At 33.5% G+C, this 16,340-nt stretch overlaps 1 protein-coding gene across 9 annotated transcripts in view; it reads right to left on the bottom strand.

Moving 5' to 3' along the window:
* Positions 1–16,340, bottom strand: part of LOC117106526 (sodium leak channel non-selective protein-like) — a 54,505-nt gene that overhangs the window by 36,927 nt on the left and 1,238 nt on the right. For 4 of the 9 annotated variants that reach the window (XM_033247916.1, XM_033247923.1, XM_033247930.1 and 1 more), the window contains exons 2-14: positions 14,582–15,022; positions 12,076–12,159; positions 11,370–11,503; positions 10,368–10,496; positions 10,040–10,179; positions 9,548–9,690; positions 8,450–8,548; positions 7,185–7,424; positions 6,215–6,385; positions 5,308–5,367; positions 4,699–4,830; positions 2,991–3,128; positions 585–722 (exon numbers count right to left, since the gene is read on the bottom strand). In XM_033247916.1, coding sequence (XP_033103807.1) covers positions 585–722; positions 2,991–3,128; positions 4,699–4,830; positions 5,308–5,367; positions 6,215–6,385; positions 7,185–7,424; positions 8,450–8,548; positions 9,548–9,690; positions 10,040–10,179; positions 10,368–10,496; positions 11,370–11,503; positions 12,076–12,159; positions 14,582–14,872 — 1,899 coding nt within the window. In that variant the 5' untranslated portion in view covers positions 14,873–15,022. The remainder of the gene's footprint in view (positions 1–584; positions 723–2,990; positions 3,129–4,698; positions 4,831–5,307; positions 5,368–6,214; positions 6,386–7,184; positions 7,425–8,449; positions 8,549–9,547; positions 9,691–10,039; positions 10,180–10,367; positions 10,497–11,369; positions 11,504–12,075; positions 12,160–14,581; positions 15,023–16,340) is intronic. The other 5 variants (XM_033247907.1, XM_033247944.1, XM_033247938.1 and 2 more) reach the window with 5 other exon arrangements.

Raw genomic sequence — 16,340 nt, 5'->3', positions numbered from 1 at the left:
GCAGTACGTCAATTCATCCACTTAACAACAGAGTGAAATGACCTCATCAAGGAATAACATCATAAAGTTCCCATGAAATTTTTAGCTGCCATAAATAAAAATTGCTTAACAATCTCAATACAAATATATATACTGTATATGAATCAAATCAGGTAAATTAATTAATGTAAGCTTTAAAATGTTTATAAAGTATAATTTGATTACTTTGGATTTTATTTTTCGGGGTGGGGGAGCTTGATAAAGTTAAAATATAAAGAGAAAATTAAGGTACTGGAGGTTTCAATTTACTTCATTCAAATTTTAAATGTAATTAAAGAAGAATGAAATATGGAAACTAAGAATAATTAATGCTTGCTCAGTTGTTAAACAACATAGGGTATAAACAAAAGAAATGTTAGTTTCTGCTGCAGTATTAGGTACTTTGGTAGAACTTCAGGTTTTCAAAGAGACCAGTACCTTCCAATGCTTACAAGCAGAAATTTTCATTTTTTAGTTACTTCAGATTCATATTGTAACTGGGGCTGTAATTGACAGGTGCCCTTGATGAGATCATTGTACTCTGCAGAGTGAGTGTGTGTATTTACCATGGTAGCGAAAAGATGGTATATAATGAAGTAGAGAACAATAAGGTGGTTGAAGCTATCATTGGTTTGATACATAGTCTCGTACATGACTACTGCCCAGCCCTTTTGGGTCAATATTTGAAACATGGACATGAAGGCCTATTGAGAAAAATTCAATAGATGTTATTATTGGTTATTTGACAGTAGAAACACCAGCGAGAGAGAAAAATAGATTGAAGCACTTGAGTAATGACAGTATGCCTATCATTGGAACAACTTGGAACCAACCAAAACAATATAAATTTGATATTGAATTAAGGCAATAATCCTGATACCATAATCTTCCCATAATGCAAAGCATTATCAAAGCATTGTGGGATGGCTAGCAGGGCATGTTGGGAAGACCATGGAATTAGGATAATTTTTTAAACCATTGTATTTATACATAAAATATTGCAGATACTTCATCAAAATGTGTTTCATTGAATTAAGATTTTAATCAGTAAATTATTCTTAAAATTTTTATAATTTTTGGACTAAGAGCAGTTGTCATGTTAATTTATCATTATAAAAATAATTGCGTAAAAACTTGCCTTCAATCCATAAAAGGCGACATTTTGTTAACAATAGTATAGATATAAAAACAACTAATATGTACTGTAATGTACATATATCATAAAGTTTCGCTGAAATCATATTTGTAGCTATTGATGTTGCCCTACTTTTTATCACTTTAACTAAAATCATCATTATTTATACCGGTAATTGTTAATAGTTATTATTTTTGTTATATTGTTTAAAGGCTTGCATGGCAAAGTAATAATACATTATATTTAATGCTTGAGGTACACCACGTAGACAGTTCTAAAAGAACTGTTGTTTGTTGAGAATGTCTCGAGGTTTCGTCTTCAGGAGAATAATATCTGCAGAGGATCCAAAGTATTTCCCTGTTTGGATTCTCTGCAGATATTATTCTCCTGAAGACGATTGAAGCTACTTGAAACGTAAAGACATTCTCAACAAACAACAGTTTTTTTCAGAACTATCTATGTGGTGTATCGCAACCATTAAATTAAATATATTATAATTTTTGTTGTTATTATTACATTTAAAATCACTAGGTGTACCATGTTGTTACAGATATTAGCAATATAGCAATTTTCCAAAATTTTATCATGTTATATTAATATTAATTAAATCATTAATTTTAACATCATACTCTATTCTCTTTCTAGATATTGCCATCATCTGTCAAAATAATTATAATTAACACGGCATCATTGCTGCAGTCATCACAAGTCATCATCTGGTTTAGATATATACATCCCATAATCAACTCTGAGCATGCCCACAAAGCCCAAGGACTTAACTAATGACTGAAAGCAAGTGAGATGGTTAGACATGATTGACAGCTCTGAAGCCAGCCTACAATTAGCAGGATAACTGGAACAAGCACTTAGTATTAGATCGTGGTAAGAATGATATACATTGCCTAGTATGTATCTCAAATATAACATAGATGATAGGGTTCTATATGCTATGTTTTTGTTGTATACATCTTCAACATCCATATACAGCACATGACTGGCTATCATACCTGATTCAATGAAAGCAATTTTAATCTACTATTGTTTAATACTGATTATTGATAATTTCTGTTGTTATTGAATGGATTGATTCTCATAGTTGATCCAAAGTTGCATCCAAGGCATGTATATGCGTACCAACAGAAACACCGCTCACAAGTGACAAACAAACACAATGTGTTCTAATATATTAAAATTCTTGATTCATATCTCATATAGTGTATACAAATCTGAAGTGTGTCTAGGTTGTGATTCGTCACAATAGTGTAGACGAATAAAACGTGTTCTCTACTGATATTGGTTAATTTTAATGGTACACACAGATTGTGCAGAGTTTTGTCTTATGTGAGTGGTGTTCTCTGAACCTACCAAGATGTAAGAATTAAGCCATTAAAAACCAGTTTCCCTGTCATGCTCTCCATATGTTTTTAAAGAAACCAATTTTTAACTGCTTAACCCTTCAGTTAAACCCGGAAACAAAGTGCAAAACACGACGCTGCTGAAAGGGTGAGCAAAGGCTAAAGAGCGATAATGTCCTCATGGGTTTTTTTGGGCCTCATTTTTGTCAGCTACCATTGCTTGGCGACTTCATGCCTTGGTAAAAGCACCATCTTTTTGGCAAGTGCCTCAATTTGTAGTTGGAGGCAATTAGTAACCAGACATAGAGCCCAAAATTTGAGTAACCTTACAATCGGTCCACAATCATTTTAAGGCTTTGTCGAATTATTTTGCACTTGTTTCTGTTTGCATTAGGCATCATATTTAGCATTGGTATAATATGTTATGCATATAATTGTGTGCTAAGTATGCAAACAACTCATACTATAGCATAATTACTTACCACACCTGCAAAGAGATGGTATACTACAAAGAATAATGCAATGGGGAATTGATCATGGAGGCCGCTTGCATACCAACAGGAGTTTTTAACCTCCACCCACCCTTCCTGGGTCAGGATTTGAAACATTGACATAAGGGCCTACAGGAGAAAAGTTAACAAAGCGTGAAACATAAATAAAATGGTGACAACACAGGTGACAGGAAAAGGAATAAATGAAGATTGAAAAAAAGAATTGACATGGAAGAAAGGATTAATGAGAACAATTGTTGTTTAGTTTCAATGATGGAATTGGCATAATAGTGGAAGTATATCGAAAATGTCTTCAATATTTAATTATGTTAATTAAAATAATAGTAATTGTTATTGTCGTGATGGAATAATAAACAATAACTGGATTTGCGTCAAATTAAAATAATGTTGTAAATAGGTAAGGCTAGTGTTAATGGTGTTGTTTGGCAATGTCATAACAATGATGATGGTGGTGGTGGTGGTAGTAGATAGTAATGATCATGATGACGATGATGTTTATGTGATGATAATGAGGATAATCAAAAGCCCAAAACCCCGCAACCCCACAAACTCCCACTGGTGCTGGCACATGGTTGGAGTACAGCATGCCAAACATTGGGTTCAATCACCAGATTGGTGAACCTGAGAGATGATTTGAAGGGAAGAAAAGTAAAAGGTGTAATGTAGGTCTTTCATTTCTATAGAGCATAATATTGTGCAATGTCTTTGTGTGCTCTTTCACCTAGTGTCAAGAGAAAAGAAAGAAAAAAACAGAACAGGAACAAAGAAAAATTAGAATTGGGAAAAAAGATGAGATTCAAGTCAAGATTTAAAAAGGGCCAAATGAAGATGACCGTATGAAATTGGTTAAGTCGTTCCCCAAAGTAGTTGTAGCAATAGAGAAGGATCTATCACTGTAAGTTTTCAACCGACCAAAAGGACAATAAAGAATAGTAGAACTGGATGATGCGGACCTAAGAGCGCAATATGAGAAGGTCATCACTATACTGTGGAGATTGTCAATGAAGAGAAACATAGGAAAGATGGCCCAGTGTTATTCACAATTATTAAAGGAGATGCCAGAGAAAAGAAGAGAGAAAAAAGCGAAATAAAGCATGGATGGATATCAGATTGAGAAAAAGAGGAATGAAAGCAGCAAGGAATAACACCAAAGAATGTCAACAGCTCTCTTCTGGCTACGGAATAAATCATCATTATTAATTACCAATATTGTCATGTATTTGTAGGAAGTATAAAACAATAAAACATAATTAATCAGATGTACTCAAAATGTACTGGCGAGGATTTTGGTACAGCAGGCCTAAGTTTGATTTTTATCTCAATATTACAATTATTATTTTTTTAAATATTAAATAGAAATAATAAATGCATGATGACCAACATAAGTTAGACATTTCTTTTTTTTTACATCAGAATGACTGGTTTTTATGTGGATAATAACAATGCAATTGATAATATAATATTAATAAATAATTAGGTTTGAGCAGGGCAAACACATGTTATGTAGGCCTATGACTGTTTATTGTTTATGTATCTATTATCATTCATAAAGCATGATTATAATATAATATAATATAATAATATGATATATTCCTAATATTTATGGGTTTTTATAACAAAACATATTACTATATTATAAACAATATTAATAACTTGTGAAGAAATGTGATTTACTCACTTTGAAGAAATTTTGAAACTGTTCAAGATCAGGTATGAAACAGAATAACTGAAGGCTGACAACAGAAACAATGATTAGTGAAGTCATGGTGAAGGCAACCAGGAATCCTAGTTTACGGCCTGGACCTAGGACCTGAAATAAAAGAGAACACAATAATCAGTGAAGTCATGGTGAAGGGCCTGGACCTAGGACCTGAAATAAAAAAGACACAATAATCAGTGAAGTCATGGTGAAGGCAACCAGTGTAAGTTTCTGACTCATGCCTAAAGATGGTTTTCCACTAGGTGAATTTATTCGCGCGAATTAAAGCGTCGGTTCGCTTCCTGAGCTCTGATTGGTTGCTTTTTTTTGCTTCGCAAAAACACCGATAGAAATGTGAAAGCGAATGCGCATGAACCAACGCTAAAAGTAAACAATGATAAGTGAAGTTTTGGTTAAGGCAAAGGGTTCCAAGTGTATGACTTGATGCACTCGAGTTGGCTCTGTGTGCAATACCTTTCACCTCTCCTTCAAAGAGGCGAGGGTAATTAAGAGCCAATCAATCAAAAACCTAAAAAAAATATATTGACCCTACTATACTTACAATCAAAATCTAAATACAGAACCTACCTTGTGAACAAAATCTTCCAGTGTGGGAGACAACTTAATCAATCTTATAAATCTGAAAACCTAAAAAAAAAAAGAATTAGGATTGTTACAAAATGATACTTTGATTATAAACACAACTGAATTAGTTTTCCAAATAAGAATATGTTTTGTATAAGTACTCATAATAAAAATAAATTTTTGTGTTGGCTACGTTTTAGGAAAACAAAAAAAATGGGTAGGTCGGTAGGAAAATGTTTTTTTTTTTTTTTAACCAAAAATGTGTTTACTTTTAATGCAACAATTTTGGATTTGCATCGCGTACTATGCACCAAAATTGGCTAGGCCTTGGCTCTCTAGCCTACTGTAGTCCATGGCTATTTCACCTTATAAGCTCATTAATAAAAATATTGTTCCTTGTAGTAAAAAAAAATAAATAAAATAAAATTCCGACCCTGAATTTCGTACAATTTGGGTCGGTCGGGCTGTGGACAACACAATAATCGTTTTTGTTTGGCCTAATGCTAAGAAATGTTGTGGTGTTGTTTTCAAGTTGTATCCTATATGCCTCACTATTGGAACTTGAAAATGACACTATAAAGGAGTCGAAAAGTCCTTCATTTTTAAGCGTTATTTTTCTTTGATGAATTAGTTTACATACATAAATGAGATTCTCTCAATAATGTGTTTCAAAATTACAGAAAATGAGGCATGTTGTGGCAAAATGGTTAAGTTTTTGCAGAGGCTAGTATTGAGTACATGAGCTATAAAATATTGGAACTCAAAAAATGGCCCAAAAATAAAAAATTGATTCCCCCAATTAATCAAAAGTTTTAATGTCAAATTCATCATGTCCCCAAGTCTTAGTTCTGGAAATGGTCAACAAATTGTTTATTTAACTCAGACACAGCTAGTGGATATACTATCATACCTGGAAATAAGTCAGCTCAGTATGATACAGGCCTTGGGAGAGGATGTGTAATGTGGTGAAAATAGCCAACACACTCTCCACAATGTGATATGCTCGTTTCATGTACCCTTTGAAACCAAGACACCAGATTTTAAACAGCATCTCAAGATCAAATACCACAGTGAAAGCAACCTAGAAAAGAAAATTGTATCAAGTTTAATAATAGTGTAGTTTTATATAGTGCCGTATCCTTCAAATCAGCTTGAAAGATTAACAATGGCAGTGACGGTGTCTGAAATCAAAGGGATCTGGGGAAGGGGAAAGGTAAAATTTTAGGGGGCAGGGGGAGAAATATGTTCTCTCATAGCAGACTGGCGATCCAATTTAAGATAAGGAAAATTAATACATTCCTAGTATTGATCATGATGAGCCAATACTGGATAAGCGACTGCCCCGCTTCAACTTCACTTAAGCGATAGATATCGCCTCTGTAGCGCCACCACTGGAGATTAATGTCAAAGCAAGCTAAAATTTGGAGATCAATTTCAAAGCAGTTTGAAAGACACACCACCTCTGCCCTATCCTGTGTGATACTATGAGATGTGAATATTTAAACTCTGGGTAGTACGAGGTCTTCCCCAATTTTCTATGAACTATGAAATTTATTTTTCTTAAATTCAAAATTCATAAGTGCATCATTTTTAAATTGTTGTATCCAGCCATGAATTTTCCCAATAGTTGGATGAATAAATTATCTTGTATCCTTGTATTCATTTAGGAATTTCATTTTATATATTTTTTGCTCTTTGATTAAATATATTTTGTTCATCTTTGGATGCACCATTAGGTATTGTCTAACATGTGCCAATGCTACGAAAGTGTTATCCTATAAATATTGTATTGTATTGCATACAAGAAATCTAATGAAATTTAGAGTTATGTATTAAAAAACGCATCATATAAACGCATGGATATAAATTTCATTTAGTACCTGAAGCCAATATAGCAGTCCGTCATATCTTTTTTTCTTGGCTTCATCGTCAGTGTAAAATAAATTGTATGTTGAAGCAAACACAGCATCAACGGCCACTACCAGGAGAATGGCTAAATGAAAGCTTCTAGATTGCAGGATGACCTGGCAGAAGTGGGGTGCTAGTCCCTGTGGTTTATCTTCATCAACACTCACAAGCTTCCAAGGACTCAGTTCAGTTGGCTCCGCCTCTAAAACCTGCTAAACATACGGAAGAATAGGAAATTGTAAGATTCTCATGAAAAAAACCCTTATCAACTAATTATCAAACAAGCTTATGTACCAGGCAGTTATATGGAGCCAACACATTAAAAAGAGTGTTTATTTATATAGTGATTTATTGATGAAGACGTTAAACTGCAAACATAACATTACTATGGAATACTCTGCCGCAGGTGTTTCTACTGGTGTAAATGTGAAGCGCATAGAAGCCTTCTGGATATTAAGATTCACAATTTTCTATTATCAGTTGGTGCATCACATCAAAAGACAAAGAACAAAAAAACAAAATGTGACCAGTTTGTCACAATTTGTAATTTCCCACAAGCACATTAAACATTCAAAAATCAGAATTTTCAACATTTACATGTTTTTTTTTTTTCATTTTATAAAAGAAGATATACTGAAGAACAATTCTGCAAAATATTAATCACTAAATCTAACTGAAAAGTATTTTAAAATTATTTTTAAAATACAAATCTTAATAATAAACTATTGATTTTGGATTCTTTGGAAGCTGTTTTCTCAAAACCTACATTGCTGATATCCAGTGAATTATATATTCATAACTTCAAAAAATCCATCAAATATACACTGTTATAAAGATTTCATGCAGAATCTAACACCACTAAAAACTCAATTTTGAATTTTTCCTACAACAGCTGGCTTTGCCAGAGCCTCTTACAAATATTTTCTAAAAGTAATTTTATAATAATTATTTTTTATGTTTTTGGTATGGAAGATTAAGATGGAATACAGAAAAAAGTCTCAACATTTAAAAAATAACAGACCAAAATATTAAATAGTTTCTGATTTACAGTACTTTATTTTGAGAGAAACCATGATGTCATATTAAGTAAAACGATAACATAATACACCCACACCCCCTTCAATCCCAGTTTTTGATCACTGATGAGAACTCTCCCTCCTTTGGAACCCTAGCTGGTAGAGAAATATGAGTACAATATGAAACCATGGACCTGTCCATGATGAAACAATGAAGTCACCTGAGAGCCAAACGCACCAACTGCTTCCTTGCCACTGTTGTGATGAAACTGAGTTCTCAATTCAGCAAATACCTCAACAATAACCGCAATGAAAACGTTCTAATATATTCAAAGAAAGTTAAAAAACATTAGAACAAAAATGCTGTGGCCAGTGTCCTATTCCACTTGTAAATTTACTGTACTACATGTGTTATCACAAATCTAAAAGATAACTTTGGTAATTACTTGAAGAGATTAACATACAGTAACAAATGTGGTCTTATCAGCAGGAGGTGTGAACACAGACTTTTATGCATAGCAAATTGCTTATGTTTCATAAACTGAAAGTCACAGATGTTTATTGGATAGTTGGTCATTTGATTGCCTGGATGTGGGGAAAATTCACGCTGTAAATTGTCAATTCTCTGATTTAGTACTGTACAGTGAAACCAACCAACATATGTGGCAAACACAAGCCAAAACAGTCACTTGTCGCAAATCTTGTTTCAGAGAAAATGACCAAAACGAGTATCCTGGAATGTTGAACATTTTTTAAATCTCTTTTATTGCACTAAACTAACCTTTATATATTTACACATCATACTATGTTGTTATTTTCCATATTTTCAATGTTAAAAAACAATTTTTAACAATTTGGTGAGGATTTCTGCCGGAGAAATTCGAGAAATCATAAACTTTGAAGGCGGATTCCTTAAATATTGTTTCAGCTTTGTGTTTAAACTCTGCAACTCCATAACAAAATGTCAGATTTAAATGATTCTTTTACCATTTTATAGCTCTCATTTAACCTTGTATTAATTACTAAAAATCCTTTTGGCTTGTCTTTGCCACATATACTGCCTAAATGCACAGGTAGATACACATATAGATACACATATATGCATATAGATACACAGCCAGAGGGAGAGACAACCAGACAAACAAATAATGAACATATAAATGAATAAATAAATTCACCTTTCTGCATTCATTTTAAAAATTCATTTTTGACATAATTTTAAATAATTTGCCACAAAGCTTATGTGAATAAAAGTTAAACTGATGTTGTAAGATGTTATTCTTTTTAATATATTGAATCATAAAAATGTGCATCTTTACCTTGACTAACCAGGAGAGAAAGAAAACCATGGTAACAAAGAAAAGGTAACCCATCCATGGAGCAAAGCTGTCTATGACTTTATACATGATGTACACCCAGCCTTCAAGCGAGGCACTCTCATACACTGTAAATACACTCTTGCCTAGAAGACAATAGTCAAGAGTCAATGGATGCATTTCTTCTATTAGCACTGAAATGTTGCGATAAAATTTGACTAATTTTGTTGATAATTAATGTATTCAAAAAAATATGTACGAAATCATGTTTTGATGGAAATTAGGGTTCAGGAAAACAAACAGCTGTACAAATGAGCCCCAAAACACTTTAAGGTAAATTAATTCACAGAACATTGGCTATCATAAAATATAAATATTAAACTTAAAATTCAGAACTCCTGAAATGCATTAATTTATCAAAACCTGCCTTCATACATATTTGCATAAAACACAACCAATTTTGTCTATTGGCAAGTTATGCAAGCCTTAACTTACCGATATGATCAAAGCCGTTAAATTCTTTAAGCTTGCCAGGTAATTTCTCAACATTCTTACAATCCATTTCCTCAGGACAATCAGGATTCTCTTGACGACAGTATGTATCGGGGATTGCAAAGTCACTTAACTCCAGATCACTACATATGAAAAAAATAAAAATATACTTTAAAGATACTGTCTCTGAGAATCTTACTGTACAACAGAACTGCTGTGGGATGGTGTAAAAGTGTATAATGGAGCATGTAAAATTGTGTATAAAACTTTATTTTCATTTTATTTCTTTTTATAAACAGGTAACTTGCTGAAAATAAATGTAAAGCCTAACCTCAAATTGGCACCTTTTCTCACACAATGAAAGGATAACTTGCCAAACATCTGCACACCCAGGATACCGTAGAGAGCCAAAAAGAAGATGAGAAAAATGGCCACACTCCAAACTTGCTGACCGGAACGTCTGCAAAGTAACATTATCAACATAAAAATCAACTGATGTTAAATGGTGCACTACAAATAAACTTGTAGTTAATGGAAGAAAACAAATGAAATATTATTCAAATTTAGAAAATGTGGAAATGGAAATTAAGATTCAATAAAAAAAAATGTAATAGGGAAATTTTATGTTCAGGTAAATGTAGTAGTCAAAGACAGTAATACATTAGTTGACCAGGTTACAATATTTAATGCAATGCATACTAATTTTTTTTCTCATTTAAATATCTATTTAATAATAATACACTGGTTGTATTTATTATTAAACAGATATGTCTGTTTAATAATAAATACACAGGTAGCATTAAATTACTTTTACAGAGAGATGCTTTCCTGAATAATGAATATTTAGAAATCCCAATTGGCGTTAAAGGCTTTTAAAATTTTGCTGTATAATTTGTGTTATTTGTTTATTTGTTAACTGTTTATTTTATTGTATTTTACTTATAATGTTTTAATTGTGTGTGTGTGTTATTATTTTACCATTTTTTACTGTTTTTACTTTTCTGGAATTTTACTTGACTAAACTTGATATATTTAAATTGAAAAAAGAGATTAGAATGAGGTTAAAAACTAAATTTAAACAGAAATACATATTATAATATACTTTATAATCATTTTGTTTATTTATTTAATTTTTTTTTTGACTTATCATTTATCATCATTCCTTTTCTTTACTTCAAATACTATCATTTACAACAGATTTACATTTGCAATATTTTGGCAGTCAATGCAGATTGTAAGTGTCCCCATTCTCAGAGACCTTCCACTGGTTCTTATAGTGTATGATGGGATGGTAGATGCGGGAATGTCCCTATACTGTATGTATGAAACTTACTTGAATATAATTGCCATTCTTGCTCGGGACATGTTAACCTTCAGGTAAACACGGAAAGCTCGGATCATAATGAACGGCCGTGGAGAACGAACAACACTCACAAAATCACTCACAATTTTCTGCCAATTCAGGACCTTAGGAGACAAACTTGTGTTAAATTTTTTTTTTTTTTTTAAATTTCATTTGAAAATGTTGGGGTACCAATTACATTTGTTAGTGAAGGCTGGGGATGCAGACGCATCTCCCCATGGCGGCAAATTAGTTACACTAAGTGGGTTAAACTACTAAAAAGTACCATTATGTGTTCGTTGGATTAAGGATTTAGTTTCGCATTCTCATTTCGCACAGTTCAGTGCACACAGCAGCTATCACAAGCCTAAGCAACTGTAAGCTGTCCTCATTAACTGACAGAGCTACTGCAAGAGGTGTTTCATATGCAAATTCTAACTGTGTGCAGCAAACAATATCTATTTTCACAACCACCACACATTATGTATGCGTATGATATAATAATAAACAAGAGTAATCTGCTGATGCCAACTGTCCCAAATGAACTTTGACATTAGCAGATTGTCTCTAGTACTGTCAGTCCTGATGTCTTCTTGCTGAAAGTATAGATCTAGTTGTTTTGTATTCCATTTTAAATAAAAAATATAATAAAATAAAATAAAGAAGAATAAAGAACAGAAAAGAGATTCTATTTTACCTGAAGTATCACAGAGGCCCATAAAAGTAACACCATTGTCATGTCAAAAATACACCATCTATTTTTTAGATACGGATAATCTCCCTGGAAAACACAAATAAAGGAAATATAGTAAATGCAGGCGACAACAACTGTGGAAGCGTAGGGGCCGGGGGGCCATTGGCCCCTCCACTTTTTCCACTGGGGGCCTGGCCCCCCCCCCACTTTTGTGACTGCTTCCAGCACCAGTGACAAACATTGTTAACGAATGCTATACAATGTCATTATTTTTATTTTTTTTGTGCTTAGAAACCTTGTTTATTTTTGCCTTTTAAAACGACCTATTATTATAATTATTATAATTCAATATAGATTTTTTTTCATTTTCAAACGAAAATTACATGTTCTCTTTTTGAGTTGAGCAACCAGTGTGTACCATGTTGATTGACGTCTGCAAAGCACTCCTCTGTAAAGTTTCCTTAAAACCTACCATGAAGAAAACAATGGAATCGCTCATCCGCATTGCGAAAATTCTGTATTTAGGCACAGGGTGGAGGTGGAGGTGTAGGCACATGCTGCGATGCTCTAGTTCTGTTTATGTTAACGATGAAGATATAAGTGTATGTGATTGGCTTACAGTAAACCATCAAACTAACGTAATCCAACCAAATTTAATGAAAACAATGAAATACTTAATTAGCTTGCCATTTATTAAAAATAAAGTTCTCTGAAGGTTAACTACAAAATTTATAGTATATTGTAATTAATGTACTATAAGTTGTAAAAACTGTAGTGAAACCTTTATTAAACATTTGTGAAACAAAATGACAGGCTACGTCAAATGTTATATTACTGTAAACAGTGGCGGAGATCAGCTGGCACGGCCCCCACCCTCCTAATTTTTTTCAAATTTATTTTAAAAAAATGGAGAAAACAGAAAATTATATTTATATTTAATCTGGAGAGGTACCATAATCATAATTTTTTCGTACCTCAACCCCAACCATGGTGGGGGTGAGGCGGGTAGACATTATTTGCCAAGTCTCTCTCTGGAACCCCCTTTATTTTGACTTTCCTGGACACGCCACAGTTAAATTACCATTTTCCAGCTCCTAGAAAATCGGGGGAAAAGATATTTTTTTCAGGGAATACTGTATCAAGGATATACCCCTCAAATGATGAATAATTCATTGTGATCGTGGAAGCAATCTTGAATTCGACTTTGTTCAGAAATACAGTACTGTAGCTTGATGTCTATAAAATAACTATATACAATTCACCAAATGTCGTGAAATATCCGAAGCCCCTGGATCTCCACTGGGGCCCTTGGCGGCACCCTGATCCCCACCCTAGATGCTCACTTTGCTTGCATACTAGATTTATTAACTTATGAAATGTGGGGCTCCCCCACTTTCAAAAACGTTTAGATAAGCATTACGATCTATGTGGCCCACGTCGCTTCAATTGTGCGATGTTGTAGGCTTTGGCTGGCTAGCGTCATTCCTACCTAGGCCTAGCCTACGAAATGACAAGGTGAGAAAGACAAGACAATTGTACACAAATCGTACATACTGCATGCCTACTAAAAATAGTTACTATACAAAGAAATCTGTTTTATGAACCACCAATTTCCTTGGTTTGACAACGTACATGAAATTTAGTGTCTGCTATAACCTGACTTTCCAAGCAGTTTTTGAAGCAAAGAAATCTAGGCCTAGGTCGGCAAAAAATTGCCGTCCTGTAGCAATTCTGGCTCGGCAATATGGTCGGGAATTGCCGACGTGAAATTCGTGGGCTGCACCCCTGCTCCCTAAGATATTTAAAATACAATTTAAATAGTGATAGTGAAACAGTATAGATTACAAAACTTTAAAATGCATAAAGCCTACTGTATGTACCTAAAATTAGCCTTTAAAACAAGAGTTAAAATAATCAATAAGAATTAAGATACTGTAATCAATGAATAAAAAAGAATATACATTAGTTTAGCAGGCCCATATCTTAGGGTGCAATGGGTGTGTATCCACCCCTGCTCCCAAATCAGAAAAGGTTGAGTAGGCCTACATGTACTTAATATAACATTTGATATTTTTGAATATAGGTTTCTACTATAGATATTTCACAGATAATGAGGCCAACTGGCCTGGCCACTTGAACCTTCCAGACATTCAAGGTGACTAAAAATATCCCAGTTTGTCTGTTTTTGCAAACCTTCCATCACTGCCCCCCACCTCCCTTTCCTCCAATAATCCTTTAATCCTAAAATACTGTATGGCTCTGTAGTTTCAATTACAGAGCAAATTGATTGATTATGTGTTTAACAATTTTAAATACCAACAATATTTAAAAAATTAGTCATATATAATTACCATACATTACAATTTTGTTGGGATTCAAATATTTTGACTCTTTGACTATCAACATCATCATGAATGTCTACAGGTACATAATCCTATAAATGAGCAACTAAAAAGTTGAAATTCTAAACCGCAACACAACAACAACGCAATATATCATATATTTTTACCTTTAACAAACCCCGAGAACGGCACTTAGCAATCATTTCGGCTGTGAAGAGAAGCATTACCATGGTGTCTAGAATCAGCGTTACGTATTCGAGCACCGGCCTATATTCAAATGTAAATGGCGTATTCATGCTGACTGAACAAAAACTCACAATCGCTGCAATACGGAAAAGTTTCTTCACCCATTCTTTATTTACCCATTCGACATCATTGGCGTTTTCGTCAGCTCCAAAGTCTGTCATAGGACATTCTTCAGCCCGAATCGAGCTCTGTTTTCGACTTTTACCACCCATTTTGTACAAAAGGATTTGGAATCTGGAGTATGCTGACAGCGCTAGTAGAGGTTGATTCTTTGGAATTTGGTCCCATTCAAGGAAAGTTAGTTTGACATTGTACTGTCTGGTTTTACTCCAGTCAAGATGATTTTCAGATCATCCATAATTCTGAAAATATAAATAAATAATATCAATTTATGAGTTTAAAATGTTCATAAAAATCCCCGTATTTAAAATTGCATTCATTCATAATAACATTTAGTAGCTTCATTGCAGTAGTTAACTTGTGTATCACAGACTATCACATACGACGAAAAATTGTATGTCGTGCATATAATACCCCCTTTGTTTTTCAATTGTAATTTACTATTTTATGCCTCGTCTTATACGAGAGTATATATATATATATGGTGCACAATAAAAACTGGTTTTCTGATGGGAGGCGTCTAAGTCCTGGGATGGCCGAGACTGAACTGGCACTGAACAGGGTACAATTTGATCCCTGCTCAGCGACGAGTGCATATCCCCATACTGCAGTTTGGATGCTGGCTTGGAGTACTTCTTTTTTTGTTCTCTCTAATTACATCTGTTCACGTGTTTTGCCATAGAGATCCTTGTATTTTGCACGGTATAAATGAATAACCTTTAACCTATGACTGCCAGCTGTGTGTTCACTATTGCATGCATGATACTATATCAATTATTTGTTTAAATATTTAATATTATCTAAAATGTACAACTTCAATTTGTATAAATTTAGTCACTTTAATAGGCTGTGGCTAAACTGATTATCTGAAATTCGGAGAGAACCAATTAGAGGCAGAGCCAGTGGATGGTCATGGGGATAGAGGGGTAAATTCCCCCCTCCTACTGAACAAGCATGAATAGGCCTTTTTCACGAATCGGTAGACATCTTGAAGTGATGACAAACATTGCGAATCAGTGGTGCGAAACCAACAAAAATAAGATAAGCTTTTGGGCGGATTTTTTGACATCATGTTATTTAAAAAATCATAACTCTATAACAGGGCCTCGTATCCAAAGACATTTTCCAGCAAAATGTTCTTAAAAGACTAGTCTACACCACTGTATGATTGAAAAAAAATTGAAAAATTGTTTTGACCTCTGAAATCAAGATTAAAAAATAAAAGCCTATCTCAGTAGTGTATTAAAATAGGTATATGCATTACAGTGCTTAGTACTAGTAATACTCTGAACTAGCATTGTTTTAGTTACCATATGAGAGTTTCCTGTGTTAAAAACATGATTTACTATACTATACCTCTTTCTAAAACATAACTTGTACTTTGTAATAAGAGAAATATGTATATTATCGCTACTTAGAACAGTAACAACACGAAAGTCCTATGCTACTGCACTGTAATGCATTGGCCTATTTTAATACACTACTAAGATAGACTTTTCTTTTTCAATCTTGATTTCAGAGGTCAAAAAAATTTTTCAATTTTTTTTCAATCATATAGTG

This window comes from Anneissia japonica, unplaced genomic scaffold, assembly GCF_011630105.1.
Source record: "Anneissia japonica isolate Jap-2015-1 unplaced genomic scaffold, ASM1163010v1 scaffold142_len1259957_cov175, whole genome shotgun sequence".
NCBI lineage: Eukaryota > Metazoa > Echinodermata > Crinoidea > Comatulida > Comatulidae > Anneissia > Anneissia japonica.
This window is presented reverse-complemented; position numbering and strand designations above follow the sequence as displayed.